This window comes from Danio aesculapii, chromosome 13, assembly GCF_903798145.1.
Source record: "Danio aesculapii chromosome 13, fDanAes4.1, whole genome shotgun sequence".
Classification (NCBI taxonomy): Eukaryota; Metazoa; Chordata; class Actinopteri; order Cypriniformes; family Danionidae; genus Danio; species Danio aesculapii.
Genome location: NC_079447.1, coordinates 14613690 through 14636112, shown reverse-complemented (window position 1 = coordinate 14636112; position 22423 = coordinate 14613690). Strand labels below are relative to the sequence as shown.

The 22423-nt window shown below is 36.0% G+C and overlaps 1 protein-coding gene across 1 annotated transcript in view; it reads right to left on the bottom strand.

The window, feature by feature from the left end:
• Positions 1-22423, bottom strand: part of lmbrd1 (LMBR1 domain containing 1) — a 221227-nt gene that overhangs the window by 82489 nt on the left and 116315 nt on the right. The window contains exons 9-10 of the mRNA XM_056471443.1: positions 19733-19821; positions 9206-9279 (exon numbers count right to left, since the gene is read on the bottom strand). Coding sequence (XP_056327418.1) covers positions 9206-9279; positions 19733-19821 — 163 coding nt within the window. The remainder of the gene's footprint in view (positions 1-9205; positions 9280-19732; positions 19822-22423) is intronic.

Below are 22423 nucleotides of genomic sequence, written 5' to 3'. Positions count from 1 at the left end.
TAGCCAATGAAGGATGTTAAACACGCTCAAGTGAGAATGCAAGTGCTGTTTTTGATGTCTATTACTCAATCACAGCAGCTGGTGGGAGTTCAGGAATCAATTTAACCCATATGTACTGTTGGGGATGTTTATATCCACTCAGGGGTGATTTTGACTCTTAATTTGGCCATAACTTTTTCTGGGTTTCAGCTAGCAGATTGATTTTTGGTGACAAATCTTATTTTGACACATATTTAAGAAAATGTTTTTGAATTTAAGGGCAAATTTACTACCCTTTCATTATGTTAGGGATGAAAACATCCGCTGAATTAAACTGCTGTAAAAATGCATCAGATAATTTATTTTTATTTTATTTTTTTGCATGAATCCATTTATCAACCTCATTCCTGATCAAAACTACAAAATCACTTAGAAAATGACAGGATTTTAACTCTTTAATTGCCAAGATCACAAATGATGTCACTCATTTGGTGAAAAAGAAAACAGAAAATTACGCAATTCCAATATAAAATTGTGGACTGGAAATTACTTTTTATCAAAAACTTGGACATATGCAAGAACATTGCCTTTGATGCATTGTTTTTGATTGATTTCTCCCTAATTTACTGTTGGTGGCTCTTTTTGCCCAATTGACTCCCACTATAACAACATTTTTTATTACAAAAAGCACACACAAATGATATATAGAAAATATATTTTATATAAAGGAGCACCTTATGTAGCCCTTACAGACTATAAACACAGGCGAGGTGATGGGGGGCTCAAGGTGAAGTGATTGGCGTTGACAAGTGGGAATAGTTTCAAATAATGGACAGTTAAAACAAATAAAGTTGGCAAGGACCAACATGCATGTACTGTGATAAATGAATTTCTTCCAGTAGTATTTTAAACTTGTTTTCAAGTAGAAATATACTGAATCTTGTCTTCTGAAAAAAAAACTGTTCAAGAAATTTTTTTTTTTTATGAAGAAAAAAAAAACTGGTTTATTTCTCTTACTCTACACGTATATTTATAGATATTAATTAATGTATTTAATTTTCATTTGATCAATTTTCCAAATAAGAACACGTTTCATTATGTGTACACATAAATCTATGCATACATACATACATGCATACTGTACATACTATACATATTGTAAATACATGCATACATATACTATACATAATGTACATATATTCATGCTGTACATACTGTACATACATACACACATACATACTGTGCATAAAGACAGTACATACATGTATACTATACATATGCATAATGTACATACATACATACAGACAGAACATACACACATAAATAAACAAAAAAAAAGGAATATAATGTTTATAATAAAACAACAATAAAATAACATAAAATAATAAAAATAAGTAATTGCAACTTTTTTGCAGAAAACACATTTCTTCAGAGAAAAGGGTCAGAATGGTATTTTATAAACTCTGAGTTGTATGAGGGGAAAAAATCTGATTTTACACCCCACAATTTAGATTTTTTTTTTTATATATTTGTGGCAATTGTAGTTGCAATAATATTATAAACTTGTTATAATTTATGGACTATTTTCTTGCAGTTTTGTATTTATATCTCACAAATGCAATTTAATAGGCTTTCAACCAATTCTGACACTTATTTTTAACAGTGACTTTTTACAGTAGCATGTCAATAAGCTTTCATCTCAAGTCTAAGCTTAAATCTCACAATTCTGACTTTTTATTGTGACTCTGTTCTACAATTATGACATTATTGTTTCGCAATTCTGAGGTTATAATTTGCAAATTGAAAAAAATTTGGTTTTACTCCTTGCGATTAAAATGCTATACTGCATGCAAAACTAAATCAAAACAATGACAAAGAAAATAATTTTTGTACTGCCAATGACAGTGATCCTAGGCAGAAAATTTGGTCAAATATTATAGTTCTAAAGTTCTCTATAGTGGGCGACGCATTGGCGGAGTAGGTAGTGCTGTCGCCTCACAGCAAGAAGGTCGCTGGTTTGAGTCTCGGCTTGGTCAGTTGGCATTTCTGTGTGTGGAGTTTGCATGTTCTCCCTACATTTGCGTGGGTTTCCTCCGGGTGCTCCGGTTTCCCCCACAGTCCAAAGACATGTGCTATAGGTGAATTGGGTAGGCTAAATTGTCCGTAGCGCATGAGTGTGACTGAGTGTGTATGGATGTTTCCCAAAGATGGGTTGCAGCTGGAAGGGCATCCGCTGCGTAAAACATGTGCTGGATAAGTTGGCGGTTCATTCCGCTGTGGAGACCCCAGATTAATAAAGGGACTAAGCCGAAAAGAAAATGAATGAATAAATGAGTTCTCTCTAATTCTAACTCGTCAATTGTTTTATAGACTATTTTCTTGCAGTTTGTTTATTTATATCTCACAAATGCAACTTAATAGGCTTTCATACAATTCTGACTTTTATTTTAAAAAGTGACTTTTTACAGTAGCATGTTAAATAAAGAAAAAAGTAAAATTAAGAACATTTTTGTACTGCCAATAATAGTGACTTTTTTTACAGTAAACAAGTTAAAAAGCTTTCCTCTCAATTCTGAGTTTATATCTCACAAGATTGAACTTAAAACATTTGGTTTTACTTCTTGCAATTAAAATGTTATACTGCATGCAAAGCTAAATCAAAATAATGAGGAAGAAAATCATTTTTTTTGTACTGCCAATAATAGTGATTTAAAAATCCTAGGCAGAAGGTTTAAGCGAAGCGATGTTTGAATTCTCAGTTCTGAAACGAGCCATCGCCCATGCAGGAAGTAAAAAAGTGTTTCAAGTGCAAAAGCGCTTTCTCAGTTCAAAGCACAAACAACATTTACCTAGAAGGAATTCTTCTGCGTGTTCCTGAATAGGAAATGATTCACCCTCAAAACAGCCTTAAATAACCAAACTCTGGCAACTTCATGCTGTTGCACTTAAAAGAGGCAGATTAAAACTCCCAGCATGATTGTTTTTAAGAGCTGGCCATCCAAGCATTGGATAGGTAACTTAGCTCCGCCTGCCCTGACCATATGGCACTTCAGAGGCTTATTAACAAGCTGAGGCTCCTGTTTGTATGTGCTTAGGTTGAATATTAATTTCCCAGTAGCTCTGCTTAAAGTGTGATGTTGGCCAAAAAAGCAGCGAGAGCTAAAGGTTTGAACTGCTTGCTTTAGCGTTTAGCCGGCTGTGGCGTTGTCATTACGAGTTTACATCTCGGTCAGTCGTTTGAATTAAGAGCAAGTGGCCACCTTGGCTCAAAGTGCAGTGATAAATTAACCTGCCCACCCTGGACAACACTGCTGCTGCATACGGCGCCCATCACTTAGATTCCATTAGGATAATCATGCATAATAATAACACATAGGCCGATATGATAAATCACCCATCGCCTCTGGGAACTTGAGGAGGATGGGATTGGGTGGTTCGGTTTCCTACTTGAGGGTTGAAAACAATAGGAAAGAAAAACCGCAAGAAGAACAGCTCGAGTGAGCGAAGGCTGTTTTTTTTCGACAAGGAATCTTTGATTGACTCTGAGTCTCTGTACCACAAGCAGGAAGATCAAAAACAACAGCGCACCAGGAGCCTTTCTTTTTCCATAAGACACTCCGGGAGCTTCTGACAACATGAGGTCAGAAAGGAGAACATTATCATCCTTTGAGTCTTCTGAAAACTGTCAAACCTTTAATACAAGCCTGTATTCAACAGCCTGAAAAGTGAAATTATGAGGAAAAACAGATTTAGAGGTGCAACTTAGGCATTTGATAGGACACTACTTACTGAAATTCATAATTCACATTATACATACACATTGATTTTCAATTGCATACTGAAATTTCAGTTAGTAGAACACTGCAGAGTTAAATTGCTGATTTAAGTCTTGTTTTTATTACAATTAAGAACAAGAACAATATTATTAATGTAACTTTTATTATGCTGACTTTTTAAAAATTGTAAATATATCTAGATATTTTAAATGTAATCCTTAAATTACTTTATTTAGAGAAAATGTATACTAATCTTTTAAATTTAATGTGCTATACATTGCATATGCTTACATTTACATGATCTCTTTCTCTGCCTGTGATCTAACGTGTTGTAACTGACAGAAATTTGGTCAAATATTGTGCTTTCAAGAGCATTACTAGTTCTAACTTGTCTAAACCTTAGCAAATAACCATGGAATAACCACATTTGTCTTAGCTGGTTTTTTAAATCGGTGATGTGCATTTTAAATCATTGAACAAAAGGCAATCAGCTGATTATCCCTTAATTATTCATTCACTTTCTTTTCAGCTTAGTCCCTTTATTAATCAGGGGTTGGCACAGCGGAATGAACCACCAACTTATCTAGCATATGTTTTAGACAGTGGATGCCCTTCCAGCTGCTACCCATCACTGGGAAACACCCATACACTCTCATTCACACACATACACTACAGATAATTTAGCTTACCTATAGCGCATGTCTTTGGAATTGTGGGGGAAACTGGAGCACCCGGAAGAAAACCCACGCGAACATGAGGAGAATATGCATAGTCCACATTGAAATATCAACTGACCCAGCCGAGGCTTGAACCAGCAAACTTCTTGCTGTGAGGTGACAGCACTACCCACTGCGCTGCTCTATCCCTTACTTAACCAAAATAAAAACTATCTATAAATAATTAAGTTAACAAGTTGAATATTTTAGTTGTGATCCTACATTTCTGCCAGAGGTCATGGACATCTCGTATATACACTTCACTGATTCTATCAAATACCAAAAAAAAAAAAATCAATAAATAAAATCATAAATAATAATAAATAAATAAATAAAAAATATTAATAATAATAATAAAATAATAATAATAATAAACTTGACCATCTTAGCAAGAAATTTTATAATGGGCCATGGTAGTGTAGAGTGATACAACAAAAATCTCATATCATGATCTAAGTCATCTCATATCATGATAACAATATATTTCACAATATAGTACCTTTTCTGTAAATTCAATCAGTTAATATTGACTACATGGAAAGGATGATTTTTTTTACAAGACGATACATACACATTCATATATGTTTAATCTTCTCACTTTTGGCAAAGGTTTGATTAAGATTGCAGAAATATGGAATAAATATTAATGAAACATAAAACACTTTAAAAAAAAATTAAGGGGCCCAACATAAAATGTTGCAAAATAAAATGCAAAATGTAAACACTGTACTTTCAAGCTTACAACTTTCTGACTATGCTATCTACGTTTTTGTCTACATTCAGATTGCAATCAGCATTTCATGATGAAAAAGTATTGCCGTGAACAATGTATTTTGGGACATCATGAAATAAAAAATAGAGCAAATTATGAAACTATATACTTTTTATTTCATCCATACAATATATATTGTCATACTGCTCAGCCCTAGATAATGGTTTGATCTTCCATGAGAAAAAAAAAGCATAAAACTCAATACAAAATACAAAACTTACTTAGCACAAAATTAAAGTTTTGGCATGGCCACCTCAATCTCCTGACCTGAACCCTATAGAGCACAGGTGTCAAAGCCAGTTCCTGAAGGGCTGTAGCTCTGCACAGTTTAGTTTCAACCCTAATTAAACACAGCTGATCAAATTAATTGAGTCCTTCAGGATTGTTTGAAACCTACAGGTAAGTGTGTTGAAGCAGGGTTGGAACTAAACTGTGCAGAGCTGCAGCCCTCCAGGAACTGAATTTGACACCTGTGCTATAGAGAAAATGAACTAGATAATTTGAGAATATGAAAAAATAATCTTTGATCTCTTTTCAGAGTTTCAAAAAAATCTCCAGACTTGTTAGTAAAAGCTAACTAATTACTGTTATTTTGGAAAATGGAGGCTGCAAACACCATTGCCGAAAGAGTACAAACTACTCTGTCCAATGTGTATATGAAATACCATTCAATTCATAATGAGATTGTGGTAGAATTTAACGTCAGAGTTTTGTGAATTGTTTAAATGAAAGACAAAAGATACTGCCATTCTGACCACAGCTGTATATCTGTATATACATTTAAAATATTATATTTATAAATAGCCACATGTGTGCCACAGTGAAAGATATTCCACCTCATTCTCTTCAACCCCTGATAAAGTGGAGATTCGCATACCCCGGTTACTCATGATGTAGGCGATGAAAAATGGATGACATTAACAAGTGTTACAGTACAATCAATTTATCTTATCTGAATAGAACAGCTACAGTATGCTGAAGGAATCAGAATATGGGCGTTTATTAATGGCCTTCAGGCCCAGATATATAAATAGGAGAGAGATAACAGGGCATATACATCACGCTGACATCTCAGCCACACGTCCACACACATCGCTGAGAAATGACAGTGTGTCATTTTGAGCGATTGCAGGCCAAAACGCAAGAATCACAAAACATTTCTAATGTTGAGGGGCCGCTTTATCATTCAGGATGACTACAATCAAAGCCTGTTTCCATACAGGCGACTTTTCTGTCCAACGGGAAATTTGCGTGAAAATGTCACGCCTGGACTCCACCGCCCATGTCAGGTCACAAGCACTTCGACAGAAAAACTTGCTATTGCAATAATCAGTTTTAACGACATTGTCAAAACATTGCAGTTTGTTTGAGTATCCCAAACAGCCTAACACATTAGCTCTTTATTCACCTTATATTAAGAAGTATTTTATTGATTGGTCACAAATTGCCAATTCTAAATAAAGGTGCAAAAATTAGGTCTGAAACTTTTAAAGCTTGTCAGCTTTCAGCGACTTCTAAATGTAGTCAAAAATGTATCCAACTAGATTGCCGTTGTAGTTTAGATGGTTGTGCCGTAAAACGCAATCGAACAGCCACAAAAGACAACCAACTCTCAGCTTATTGACCTATTCTTAAACAAAATGGGATGCATCTTTGACACGTCTATAAAGTCTGATATTTGGTTAGAATGTAAAAAAATATATACAATATATGCAGTTTTTATGTTTGAGTGTCCCAAACAGCCTAACACATTAACATTAGCTCATCATTTACCTTGTATTTAGATGCATTTTATTGATCTGTCACAAGTGGACAGAGCCAAATAAAGGTGCAAAATTGAGGTCTGAAACTTTTTAAGCTTGTCTGCTTTTGGCGACTTCTAAAGGTAGTCGAAAATGTATATGACAGGATTGCTTTTGTAGTTTAGATGCTTATGTAGTCAAATACCTTCGAACAACCACTAAAGACTACCAACACTCAGCCTACTGACCTATTCTTAAACAAAATGGGACGCGTCTTTGAAGTCTGATATTTGGTTAGAATGTAAAAAAATATATACAAAGCAGAATGTTTTCTTAGCATGACTCTAACGAAAAAAGTTATAAAAAGAAACTTATAAAATGTATAATAAAAAATCTGATGGGTGTTTTGAGCTGAAACTTTACAGACACATTAAATCTAAATATATTAAATCTATATTAAATCTGAAAAAATGGGTAACCTAGGTGCCTTTTAAGCAATTTTTATCCAATATTCCAAAATAGATGGATGGAAGCAAAGCTAAAGATGACAATGTTTTGCTCAAAATTACCACAAACAAAGCAAAAGAAAATCATCTGCAGAACTTGAAAGGGCATGCACAAATTTACTGCGGAGCAATTATTTTAGGAAATCAAATACAAGTGTCACTATCTTTTGACAGTGAATCTTCTGAATAATCATTCAGTGATCAAAATACTGATTTTGAAGACACTGAAGAGACTGCAAACATGAGCCAGAGGCTGAATGTAACGGGTAAGTGCACTCTGGCAATGATGTTGATAACAAAATGATCGGTTTAAAATATTTCCTTCCTGGCTCTAATAAATAATGATGCTTTATTCTGTTCTTTAGTGACTGTATTCAAAATACCAGGAGAGTTGTATTCTATTGCAGCCTTTATAGAGTCACCCATGTTTGATATATAGGCCTGGTCAACTAAAGACCCACATGTGTAATCGTGATTGGGAAAACATTCAAGCATTTAAAGGGGACCTAATTTGCTCCTTTTTACAAGATATAATATCTGATGTGGGAACTTTCTAATGTCTTTAAGGTATGTATGTGAAGTTTTAGCTCAACTTACCCCACAATTAATTTTTTTATAACTGTTTGAAATGTGCCCTTTTCTGCTTTGATCCAAAAAGTGCTGTTTTGGTGACTGTCACTTTAAATTCAAATGTGATTATGCTACAAATGCCTCTGCATCAGCAGTATTAGAGAGATCATCACTAATGGGCAGGGCTTTCCCCTTCTGATGACATCTACAAAGGGAGATTGTCAATCAAAGTGTTTCTACAGACTGTTTTTATCAAGTGTGACTATAAAAAATAGATGTAATTAATGTTTACCATTAGAAGCTGGTTATATTCACACACTGTTGCCACACAACTGTGTTTAAACCACTTATAAGTCGTCCCCTTTAAAGGTCCCGTGAAGTGCTTTGAAATGTGCATTTTTTATTTGATGTTTGACATAATCTCAACCGAAACATGAAGAGAGGGTGGGACATAGAGTAGCTCCTCCTCTTTCAAAAAAACAGCCAATAGTGTCCAAGTGAGAGTAATTGAGCTCAACAGCATCAAATGTAAAATGTCTTGAACGGGGCGGTGCATGTCAAATACTAAAGAGCATTTGATTGGTCACGATTTCATGAGAAACTGAAATAGGAGATGACCTGAATAAAACCATTGATATATTTAGGCAGAAGTGACAAACTACAAGCTTTACATGTTTATATCAGCTTTTTATAATTCTATTTATATTCTAAACGTGTGCACTTTATATTTTGGTGTGCACTAGCTTATAGATATCTTAAAAACTAGCAATATTGATACTAACATCTAAAAAACTTTATTTTGATTTCATAGGACCTTTAAGAGTTAATATCAGATGTAAGTAGGGGTGTCAATTCAACCAAAGGCATGAGTTTGTGAATCTATTTCTCAACCCATAAGAGACAGAACAGTGCTTTTGCAATTATCCCATTTGGTGGCACCATCGGTAGAGAAAGTGCACACTTCAGCACATTTAAAAACGACACAAACAGAATTAAACCGGGGACAGAAACATCTACATTATGTCTAAAAGTGCTTCCCTTTAACAATGCTGAGCAGTCTCTTCACACCACCCTCATAAGCGCATGCAAATCGATGGGGCACAAGTAACCAGCCACCATTACGGATTCTCTGTTGGCCACTCACCGTGTATGTGATCACTGCCAGCATGCCAATCAAGGTGAGCGAGCTGATGGAGAACGACAGGGCGGCCAGGCCATCTGCAAGACAGAGGGGAAATTTATTTATGACACGGGCCAAATGCAGAGCTCTGTTAAGTTTTGGTCGGACGCCAGATATTCAGAGCAGTTCTTGCCCCCCAGGGAAATTTCTCAATGCACCTCATCTTCTCTCCTCTCTCACTATCGTTTCTCTCAACCTCCTCTTGCTCTGACATAGTTATTGAAAGGTCAGCAAAGTTTTTGCCCTGCACATTTTAATAGTCACAATGACATGTCGAAAATATAAAGGACATTCAGTCAGGTTCTTGAACATAAACATGGCTTTATTTAGTAGACGGCATCAATACCAGTCAAATTTTTCAATTCTTAATACTGCATCAAAAGCTGATATTTCTACTGAACTTTACCCTGTGGTTGTTCCAAACCTGAATAGAACATGGACAGGTTATTAATTATCACTGGATTTACATTTTGGGGAATCATTTGTGTACTACTATATTATTACTATTAGTAGTAGTTGTAGTAGTTAGGGCTGTACAATATATCGTTGATATTGCATTGTGATCATTCGCAATAGTCGCATCGCAGGATATGCAATGTCGACTTTGTATTATAATTGAGCATTTGCATGTGTTTTGGAGGTTTTTATGATTTTAAAAGCATTCAGTCATAAGACATTGTTCCATTTGTAATTTTAATAAGTCTTCATTTTATTGAATTAACAGAATTTATTGAATTAAGTACCTGAATACTGTTACACTAGTAAAGCGATAAAACCATGTTTGATTGAATTGTATGTTTTTCTTTATTGTATTGAGCTGTGCTTTTGGATTGTTTATTAGATTATATGCAGATGCTCTCCCCTACAGAATAATCCCAATCTAATGAAATTGTATTTATATCGCAATATATATACATATATATATATATATAGCAAAATAACAAAACATCGCAATGTTATATTTTTCCAATATCATTCAGCCCTTGTAGTAGTTGTGGTAGCAACAATAATACAATTTTAAAAATAACAGATTGAAATTGTGAAAGTGTTTAAAAACCGCAATTTCATACAGATTTCTTTTTCACAATTCTGAAGTTATTAATTAATTAATTAAATAAGCTGTGATAATAGGATGCACAAATGGCAATGAATACAGCATTAAAATGTAAACAAACCTTTAAATAAAATTAAAGAGAAAATAAAAATGTTATAAGTGATAATAGGTGGCACAGATGGTAGCGGTGTCGCCTCACAGCAAGAAGTTCACTGGTTCGAGCCTCAGCTGGGTCAGTTGGCATTTCTGTTTGGAGTTTGCATGTTCTCCCCACGTTTGCATGGGTTTCCTCCCGGTGCTCCGGTTTCCCCCACAAGTCCAAAGACATGCGGTATATGTGAAGTGGGTAGGCTAAAATTGTCCATAGTGTTTCCCAGTGATAGATTGCAGCTGGAAGGGCATCCACTGCATAAACCATATGGTGGATAAGTTGGCAGTTCATTCTGCTGTGGCGACCCCAGATTAATAAAGGGATTAAGCCGAAAAGAAAATGAATGAATGAATTAATTAATTTATGAATGAATAAGTGATTATACACAACTTTTGTATATTTTATGTAAATAAAAACATCTTGCTGATAACTGATTAAAACTTATGCATTTATAAAAAAGAATTACATACTGGGAATATACAATGTGTGGTTTAAAAGAAATAAAAAGGTAATGTTGACTTGCATTTATTCCATTTAAGACTAGACTATAGGTTCACCAAAACTTGATATCAAAACAATCATACAGCGCCATCTGTCTGCTGATTCGGGGAATTATCAATATTTAACAAACCTGTTTCTGTTTTGTTTTTTTGTTGTTGTAGGGGGTGGTGGTGATGTATGTTTGTGTGTGTGTGTGTGTGGGGGGGGGGGGGGGGGTTGTTGGCTGTAAAAAGATGCTCTTATTCAAAATAAAGTGCTATGTTTCCTACTTTTTATTTCAGACTTAGTAACTAACAAAGCATATTTGACATTTTGTGAATCACTAACGTTGAGAGCCGAGGGTAAAATGAGTGAAAACACGACAGGCTCCGGTGCCAGCTGTCAGATCTGAGGCCAGCTGAGGCAGATTTATGGGAAGTGACCGCCACCGCACTCCCTGTTAGGCTCCCACCTGTCATAGGGAGCGAGAGAGTTGAACACACACAAACTCGCCTTCCATCTCCTCTTTTCCTCTGGTTCTGAGCTCTGGCCCAGCGGAGCAAAACACAGCATCCTGGCAGCCCCGCGTCCAGAAAGCCCCTTCTGCCCACCCCAATTCAATGCAACCCACTGTTCTCTGTTTATTTTCCTCCTCGGGAACCGCTTTACATCGCTCACAAAGTGACTTCTTTCCATTTTGTCGAACCGCGTGAAGCCTGAGGACTGTTTGCTGCGCCACCCAGCACGCTCCACACTCAGAAAAAGCCCCAAGACACAAAAAGCAAAACGAGAAGAAATGAAGATGATTACGCTCCTGCCTCCTAATGTAGCAAACGGAAGAATATGAAAAGAAGAAGCTCTTTGATGTCTGATGGCTGAAACGAGCATTTACATCTGAATAGGTGTTTCCCTTTGTGATGTCGCCGCTTTTGTTAAGTGGCGAAGGCGCGAAGCCGGAGACAATGGCGTTCGTGTTTGGTGCGGAAAAGCGGCTCTGTTTATGAACTCCTCACAATGCGAGGGGACCTGCGTTTTTTTCCCGTCGCTTCCCCGGAAGACTTTCTAAGGGATTGGACAGAGAATATATTGTTTATTATCTGCGGCGGCTCCACAGCTGCTCTCGCGGCTGATTCCTGAGCTCTCTGAGAGAGTGGAGGCCCTTATCTCGACATGCACGGAGCACCGCGGGCTTATGGAGACCGCTGCCACTGAGAAGTGTATATTAAAGAGCTCTTAGCTGAGGTATTCACAACATGAGCTCGCTATGATAACCTCGTGGAGATGGAAAGCAGCTTGCTGAAGCCAACCCACTCAGTGGATTCTGGATGACGGAGAAAGAGAAGACGCTGCGCTGCTCTCACGCGGTTATAGGCAGAAATATTATCTTATTATTACCACAAACCTCGGTGACGATGTACTGAAGAGCTTCTTAAACGCTCTGATTGAGAGATTTTAAAAACGCTTGCAACTTGGCCGAATGTTAGGCTTATTTTTATAACATATGCAGCTATTATGTAGAGTAAAAGTCACAAACAACGTTACAGTATGCAGCATAAAACATGTATTTTGAGGTATCTTAAACATATGACATTAATTTATTTCAATTTTAAATGACTAGTATCTTTACATGAACAGGTTTTTTAATGCTAGCATTCAAAGTTGTTGGTTCCATTATAGGGAAAGCATAAATAGATCAATAAAGAATAAAAACAATGCATAAAAAGTCAATAATAATTGTCCAGTATCATAGATACATAGCGGATGCCCTTCCATCTGCAACCCACTACTGGAAAACACCCATATACACTCATTCAGACAGACACTCATACACTACGGCCAATTTAGCTTATTCAATTTACCTATCCCATGTCTTTGGACTATAAGGAAAAGCAGAGCACTCAGATGAAACCTACGCGAACACAGGGAGAACACAGAAATGCCTCCTGGCCCAGCTGGACTCGAACCAGCAACTTTCGAGAGGCGACAGTGCTAACCACTGAGCCACCCATATTTGCTATATATAAAAATAAATATAGTCAAGCTACAACCTATAAAAACATTTTTATAGACAGTTTAGTCTAAACAATAATTAATTAAATAAACAAATAAATAAATAAAGCATTAAAATTACAAATGAATTTATATATATTTATATTTATATATATATATATATATATATATATATATATATATATATATATATATATATATATATATATATATATATATATTGAGTTATATATGCATAAAATGTTTGTGTTGATATAGTCAAATATTTAGAGTATTTGTAACTTAAACATTTTATTGTTCAGTTAATAGAATGAATTAAGTCCAAACAACTATATAGCTACTCAAATAGCTTGGTATTGCTTCTAGCATTTGAGTTAACACACAATATATATATAACTAATTCATTTATAACTCATTTGGTTTTGAGTTCTGCTTAATATAATATAACACTGAGTTACCATGTAATAAGTCAAACTAAGTCATTTCATTTAGTGATTTTACAATGTGTATGTTTTTTTTGGTGTGTGTGTGTGTGTGTGTGTGTGTGTGTGTGTGTGTGTGTGTGTGTGTGTGTGTGTGTGTGTGTGTGCGTGTGTGTGTGTGTGTGTGCGTGTGTGTGTGTGCGCGTGTGTGCAGCTAGCTATTGACTTGCATTTTAGAATCACCAAGTACTATGATTTCAGCTAAAAAAATGGTTTAATGTTCTGAAAGAAATTACATTATAGATGGCCTGGGGATGAGTAATTAAGCAGCAAATTTTCAATTTCGGGTGAACAACCTTGTAACAATACATCACCTGTCATTTCCAAAACCCTGCAATGTGCAAACCCTCCTAAAATCTAGACGCTGGATTTCCTACTTCACTACATTCTGGCAGTCATTACCAACTGGCACTATGTATGCTAAATTATGTCATCAAATCCAAATTACATTCAGCATAGATGGCTGATAGCTGATGCCTCCTCGTCACAGCGCGTCACGCCATACTTCCAATTTGAAATGTGACTCTCTGTGAAACACATTCAGCTCAGCAGGAAGGTAAATCAGAGAACAAGAGCTGTCTGAGTGGATTCTGGGTCCGGGCCTTCGCTGCATAATTAAGTGGAGACTTTTTTTTTTCTTTTCGAGCCTATGTCTGTGATAAGATCAGATCTCCAGCTGTCTACCCTTCTGAACGCTCCCTCGCTCTCTCGCCTCAGTCCTACCCGCTAATGGGGAATCGGGTATTGCATTCAGTTTACGTTTTATGCCTGTTTCACTCGAGGGAACTGCCAACTGAACCACTGCATATCTGTGGGAAGGGTAGCAGACAACTGTGGATGACACTGGGTGGTAGTGTTGTTACGAAACTGGAATGTATAACTTCGATAGGATACCTTGAAAAGTGTTAATATTGGAAATCATGGGTGGGCATTGGAAATTTTCGATAGCAAAAATAATGGCGCGTAACATTCTGCAGGTAGGACTAACAGTGATTTTTATTTAATGCTAATGATGAGTTTGTAGCTATGTTTCCATCCAAAGATGTGAATTGAATTTATGCACAAAACTGGAATATCGCATAACAGATGTGTAAATAAAGCAGTGTTTCCATCCAGCGAGTCAAAGAAAACCAAATCGTCACTTCCTGATTAACTGACACCAAATATTAAAGGTAAAAATGTAATTTGCTGCAGTAGGAGAAGCTGCGTAATTCTTTTCTTTATTTAACAAATGACTTGCGCCTCGAAAGACAATGCCAACATGTAATGAACGTGTGGTGGCGTTTGAAGGCATGAGACGCAGAGCACATATGCTCTTGACTATTCTGGAGGTCATCAATAATATAATAACACTAATACTGAAATGGTTACGGCATTTTAGAATGACCAAAACAACATTTCAGCTTTGCAATGCGGTCAGCCACTTGGTTTGTCCATTCACACACATTTTTATATTCAAACGATCTCTTATAACAAAATCACATGACTTTTCTAATGCGCATACTGGAATTTGTTCATTAAAAGTGTTTCCATTGTACTTCATGCACATTTTTTCTTATCGAATAAAACGTTTATCCTACTCTGTTGTTTTTTTATCCGCATTTTCAAAATGTATGCGGATCTTGGCATTTCCATTAACTTTTTTTTTTTTACGCACATATCCAAAAAGCACATAAAAATAGATGGATGGAAACAAAATTTCCAAAATTGTGTCACAGAAACGGCGCTTAAGCCAGATCGGGTATGTAACTGTGCAACGGCTACGCCAGATCTTCTGCATAGAGTCGACGAAGAAGTATAAATTGGCATTTCGAGTTTGGAAGACAAAAGCATAAGTTATTTTTACGAGTGAAAACTAAATATTGAATTGAATTGTCACAAAACAAAAGAAAACATTTTCACATTGGCCCCAATATAGTTACTGTTTTTCTATCATGCTTTTACTGAGTCTATTCCAACTTTCACTCTGGTGGCATGGTTTGGAAGTCTGTCCTTTAAAAACAGGAATAGACCGAACCAGGTTATTAGGTGGTCTAGTAGGTTGAATCACAGCTGAGTATTGAATCCTTGTATAGTAGGCAGCTTTCACGGATTGTCCAGAACATTAGTAGCTGTAGCTCTCATCCTCTGTCTGAGGAGTTTAACCTACTCCCTTCGGGTCGAAGGTTTCAGATGCTTTTTAGTAGGACAAAACGTTACAGGAATAGCTTTGTCCCATCATCTATTGGCGCTCTAAATAATTTGTAATATTTTATAAAGTACTCTTTTATATGTACTTTATATGTACATAATTTTTTTTTTATATGTGTATATGTGGGTATGTATATGTGTGATGTAATTGTTTGTATCAAACGCCAAACTTTGCAGCAAAAAGAATCTACATACAGGTACCAATAAAGTCAACTGAATTGAACAGGGGTTGCACGGTGGCTCATTGGTTGGCATTGTCATGAGTTTGCACGTTCTCCCAGTGCCCTTGTGGGTTTCCACCAGATTCTCCGGTTCCCCCACAATCCAAAAAATTTATGTATAGGTAGTATATGAGTGTGTGTGTGTGTGTGTGTGTGTGTGTGTGAATGAAAGAGTGTGTGGATGTCAGAGTAATTGGCGGTTCATTCCACTGTGGCAACCCCTGATAAATCAGGCACTAAGCCAAAGGAAAGTGAGTGATTGTAACAAAATGGGAGATGCGTTCAATCCACTAATCTCCAATGGCTTGTGTTACGTTCCACGTATGTTTTGTGGTGTTTTGTGTTTGTTTTCTGTTTTGCTTTCTCTTCTGTTGTCCGTTATGTACTCTGCCCTGCCCTAGGTGTGCGACCATTGGTCTAGAAGGCTTTCAATCATCATTATGATGCCACTTGGCGCACCAATCAGGAGCTGGTCTGCCGCATTTAAAAGACGTTCACTCGCACTGTTCAGGAGGAGCTCCTGATTCGACACCGAACTCCTCCCTTGTGTTGACCAGCCTGTTCATTTGTGTTTGTATTATTTTTGTTGTTTCTCATTTAAGTGCTTTATTGTTTATTTAAGTTCGTGCAGTTCAATTTACCCGATTATTAGGAAGTCGAATGATCTTTATTCGAGTGTATTGTATTATCAGATAAGCTCTTGTTTTGCTAATTGCTAACAGTTTGTACTTGAAGAGAACTCTAGTAATTTAAAGTAAAATAGTATGTTTTGAATAGTTAAGTAGGTCAGTTAAGCTTCACATACGCTAAAGATTACAGTTTTGTTTCTGCATTTTTTCTTTGGTTAGTAAGTTTAGTGGTTTGGGGTTTAGTTAGATTGTTTTGTCATATTTATTTCTTTGTTTTGGCAACACTCTTGTTCTTAGTTTGATTCGGTATTTTAACTTACATTCTAAATTCATATACTCATGGTTTAACATCGCTTAATAAATTATTTTTGTTTCACATACCCATTTGTTGTGTTTTCTCTTATTTTCACCCAGCACCACTCACTTAATGTTACATCTCATTCAACATGACAACACGTAACACTTGCAAGGAGAATAGTATTGGAGAGTAGAGAGATGACCATTATTGATTGTAGCAATGATTAAAAACAAAATAGAAATGTACCTTATCATATGTCTTTTTACGATAAACAATTGAATCACATGATATTTCGTATTTCGAGAAGATGTTTGATGACACAGAGCTTATATTACTGCACTGAATGGCTAAAAGCGGTTAATATAAAGTTACAGTCAATTCATTGGGGGAAATGAATTGACAGTGGCAGTGAATCTCCCATATTACCCCCCCCCCCCTTCCCCTCCCTCAATAATTCATTCATTTTTGAATTTTCTAATGCAGATCAACAAAAAAAAAAGACTTAAGTTAACTATTAAAAGCAGAATTAAAACTCTGCAGGTATCAATACTGTGAAAAAGCAAGATCGTATCATTTCAGTATTGATACATATCAGACTATTAATACTTGTGACAACTCTACAAGCTGGAATTCATCATCTAGTCTTGCTTTGATTCAAGGTGCTCTTTCCGCAGCCAATGCTTGTCAGGGACATCATAACCCTGCTTTTTCCTGCACACAGTCTGCCTGGTTATTAATTTTAAGCGTGGAGTGGGGATGAGGAGAAGGGTACCACAACCGTCAACCTGCGGATTTTGACAAACAAGCCTGTTTCAACAGGAGCCCTTTTCTGATGTTCCTTGTGCTCGATTTCTATTCATTAGGCCGAGGCTGCTGGGAAGGGGCAATGACAGCTCTAAAACCCCCTCCGAGGAATCAGACACTGTCTCCGAAAGTCACAGTCTCACTCCGGGCTATTATTGGATTAGGTTGGGTTCTTTAGTGGCTCCGTTCCTGCCAGCTTGAGGGTCTTCAAGGGAGAGTGAAGCCAAAGTAACGGGCAAACCTAACAAGGTAACTTCTCTGAAGGAACACCATGATGTTGGCCACTCACACTGGCTCTCTTGGAGGAAAACAAACCGTAGCATAAAAATGACATGTGTTAGAAGGGGGAAAGGACATGTGACTTTATTTGTGACCTTTAAATGAGTCTGTGGAATATGATAATATTGAAGGAAAGCTCTCAAGAAATGTTGACATGAAAATACTCAAATTTGGAGACTTTAACAGAGTCATCTCCCACTTGACAATCTCTCTATGGAGAAAAATAATATATATATATTATATTTGTATATTATATTTGTATATTATATATATATTATATATATATATATATATAGTATATATATATATATATATATATATATCTATAGATATATATTATATATTTGTATATTATATATATATAGATATTATTTATATATATATATATTATATATATTATTCGAAAAAGTAGTGATTGTTATCATTATCATATTATTATTTTATTATTATGATTATTGTTGTATTATTATTATTATTATTATATATTATTATTATTATTATATTATTATTATTATTATTATTATTATTAATATATAATAATATGGTTGTTTGGTTATTATTTTAGCTTTCATTCAGCTAGCTGTTGTTATTTTTACCAGTTAAACTAAAATAAAACAAGAAATGCTGTTTTGGAACCAAGACTGAATGAGTTTTCTATATGAAATACTCACTTCTTTTTTCATCTAATGTTGATTTTATAGTAAGTAACAATTTTTTCAGGGTTTTAGTTTCAGTTACTTCACTTCAGTTACTAGCACTTCAAGTTAACAAAATGAAAGTTTACATTATTAAAAAAATGTTTAGTTTAACTAAGACATTTTTTTAATGCGTTGACCAAATTAATTTTATATTTATATTTATTTTACATTTTCTTGTAATTTACTTAATGTTTATTTTTATATAATGTTTTATGATTTGATGGCCTATAAAATGTGGATGTTAAGGGCACATATGAATTATATGCACTGGGGACAAAAAGTATTGAGACCCCCTTAAATTTTTCACTCTTTGTTATGTTGCAGCCATTTGCTAAATAGTTTGTTTCCTTATTAATGTACAGACAGCACCCCATATTGACAGAAAAACAAAGAATTGTTGACATTTTTGCAGATTTATTAAAAAAGAAAAACTGAAATATCACTTGGTCCGAGGTATTCAGACCCTTTGCTCAGTATTTAGTAGAAGTACCCTTTTGATCTAATACAGCCATGAGTCTTTTTGGGAAAGAAGCAACAAGTTTTTTAGATCCTTTACCATTTATCCTTGCAGATCCTCTCCAGTTCTGTCAGGTTGGATGGTAAATGTTGGTGGACAGCCATTTTTAGGTGTCTCCAGAGATTTTCAATTGGGTTGTCAGGTCTTTTAAGTCTGTTTTTCTGTCAATATAGGGTGCTGTGTGTACATTAATGAGGAAACTTAAATGAAACAAAAAACTTAAATGATTTTTGCAAATGGCTGCAATATAACAGAGTGAAAAGGGGGTCTGAATACTTGAATATACTGAATATCTGAATATACTATATATATATATATATATATATATATAATTTAGGTTTTTTTTTTTTTTTGCGCAGGTGCAAACCTGGTCCTGCCACTCCTGCTTCAAATGGAAGTCCTGATTGACACGTCAAAAGCAGCAGGGCCTTTCCTTTTTTTTCTAGACAGCAAATTTAGGTGGCACAATGAGGTCTGTTGACATTGACGAGGCTAAATGTCAGCACTGCCAAACCCACACATCACCTCGGCAGCATCCGTCGCTCGCTCTTAAAAGCACCTGTCGTTCTGCTGTTGTGGCTCTGGAAGGCTTCAACAAAGCTCTTTTTGCCGTTTCTTTGCAAGTGTCAGTAAAACCCGAGCTGCAATTTCACTTAAAGAGGCCTTAAAGGTACTTACGGCTGCTGCCCAGCTCTTCAAACAGGTACTGCACCTTCTCCCACTGAGTGGAGTTCTGGTTGGGTGGAGGCGCCAAAGGAACAAACGTTCTGAAACACAAGTTCATATTTCTCAATCATAATGTCAACATTTATGAAGTAGTGTATACAAGTCTGAGGTTAGAAGATTTCTAACATTCTTTAAGTCTCTTATGGATTAGTTTGATCAAACGATACACTGAAAAAAGGATTTCTGCAACAAGGATTTCTGTTGCAAACAATTTATATGGGTTGAATTTAAACAAACAACTTCTAATGTCAACTTAATTCATTTGATTAAATTCAGCCCACATGTTTACAACCACTTAATTTAAAAAAATAAAAATAAAAAGTAAATCCAAGAAATCATCTCTAAAAGCTTTTTTTCAGTGCAGGAAAATGTTAATAGTGTAAATATTATTACAATTACAATGACAATTTTCTACTGTGACATATTTCAAAATGCAATATAGGAAAATGACAGCATTTAATTGAAATAAATATTTTGTAATCATTTTAAAGCCTTTACTGTAACAGAAACTCAGTAGCCACGCACACACATACACACTGCAAATTACAGTAATATGTTAGTCTTTCACAAAACATGGCAACATAGATACAACTCCTCATACTGATCAAACGATCAAACTGTTAACAAAACTGTTTAGTAAACTGAAACTAAATAAGTACCTGAATTTTATTTTACTTGGTCTGCTATATATCCTTGTATTTATATTATATTGTATTATATTTAATATATAAATAAAACGCAATTATTTTTAACAACATGACTTATTCTGTGATATAATGTATGAGCATATTTATTTGCTTTACAGAATTTAATAATATAACTTTTTTTTTGAAAATAAACACTTTTTTAATTTAAGGAATTATGACCTGAATAAATTACAGTATTTGATTAACATTCGGCGATTAAATATGAACTCCTCCATGATAGACAACCACCTTTAGAAAGACCAATTGGCTGACTGTTTAATTTTGAGAATACATCACTTTAAACACCAATGCATTCATTCATTCCTTCATTCATTCATTCATTCATTCATTCATTCATATCACCGTCAGCTTAGGCCAATCCCAATTCCTACCCCTTGAGGCTTATTTATACTTTTGCGTCAATGCATACGTATGCTCTGGTACAGCCTATGCGTGTTTAATTGCTCTGTAATTGGTCGGCTTAGTATCGCTGATGATGTCAGTGGAGGTGAGAGCCCACCAAGCCTGATGGAGTGAGTGTTACATGTGTGGATTCCCGTGAAGGAGCTCTAGATGGAAACTGTTGTTTTGTGTTTACCTTATGATTACAGCTGTTGCACGGCCACAAGTTCCCCCGCCTTAAAATGAGCGAGTTTGAGCTAACTTGTACGTTCAGATAAAAACAAGACAACAGCGAAGAAACTGGACACAGAGGAACATAAAAACCTACTGCCAGCTAGGGTTTAGGAAGTGTTTTTGCAGAACAACACAAACAGCATGCAGAAGTATAAATGCATGCTATGCCGCATTGCATGCGCTGTGGGTCATGCCAATCACTCGATGCAGAAGTATAACCAGGCCCTTTCCCTTACCCTACCCTTCGTTTTGCACGTTTATGTGAAGGGGTAGGGGTGTCCCAATGCTCTTTAGCTTGAAGGGTGTTGCTAAGGAGAGGGCTAGATAGCCCTTGAAACAGAGATTTTCTAGGGCAACACTCGAAAACCAAGGGGTAAAAAAAATTCTCAGAATACACCATCTACAACAGCAGCATGGCTGCACCACGGATGTCAGGGATGCACAAATTTGTATTTTTGTCATTATTTCCATTTTAGAACTAAAAAGCATATGTTTCAATACATTAATACCGCTTTGTGTGTTTACACAAAAACGCTAAAATAAAAACTGCAAAATTTCGCTATCTATAATCACAATAATCCACAACATACATGGCCTTAAGCAGGTCGCACACCAGAAGCGCCGCTCGGTGCCGTGACACTGCGCACACATGACAGTTAAAATATCACACACCAGACGCGCACATTCCCATGATAATTAACATGAAACTAATCAGATAGCGCTCTGTGGCTGGCAGGAATATGAAACCATGTCCTAGTCATGGTTGGGCTCCGGTGTGTGTACCCTAATAGAAACCTATGTTTAGAATTGTAAAATGCATGGCGCTGCGCGTCCGCGGAGCGGTGCTTCTGTGTGCGACTGCTTAGTATCTGATTTATCAGAGGGTCACCACAGAAGAATAGGTTTTACTCAGGCAGATCCCTTCCAGCTGCAACCTATTACTGGAAACCCCATACACTCTCAGATTCACACACACACATCCTTCACTACGGACAATTTAGTTCATCCAATTCACGCTGTACCGCATGTCTTTGGACTGTGATGGAAACGGGAGCACCCGGAGGAACCCACGCCAACACGAGGAGAACATGCAAACTCCACACAGAAATGCCAACTGACACAGCCAGAACTCGAACCAGTGAGACCGTCTTGCTGTTAAACGACAGTGCTAACCACTTGAGCCACGTGCTGCCACCAAATGTATTGTAAAAGTTTAAAAAGAGTAAGCCATGTGTTCAGTAATCCAAACTGTCTGTGTATATTTATGTGTAATAAACTATATATATTTCTATATCAGTTGCTAGTTGTACAAATGTGTGTT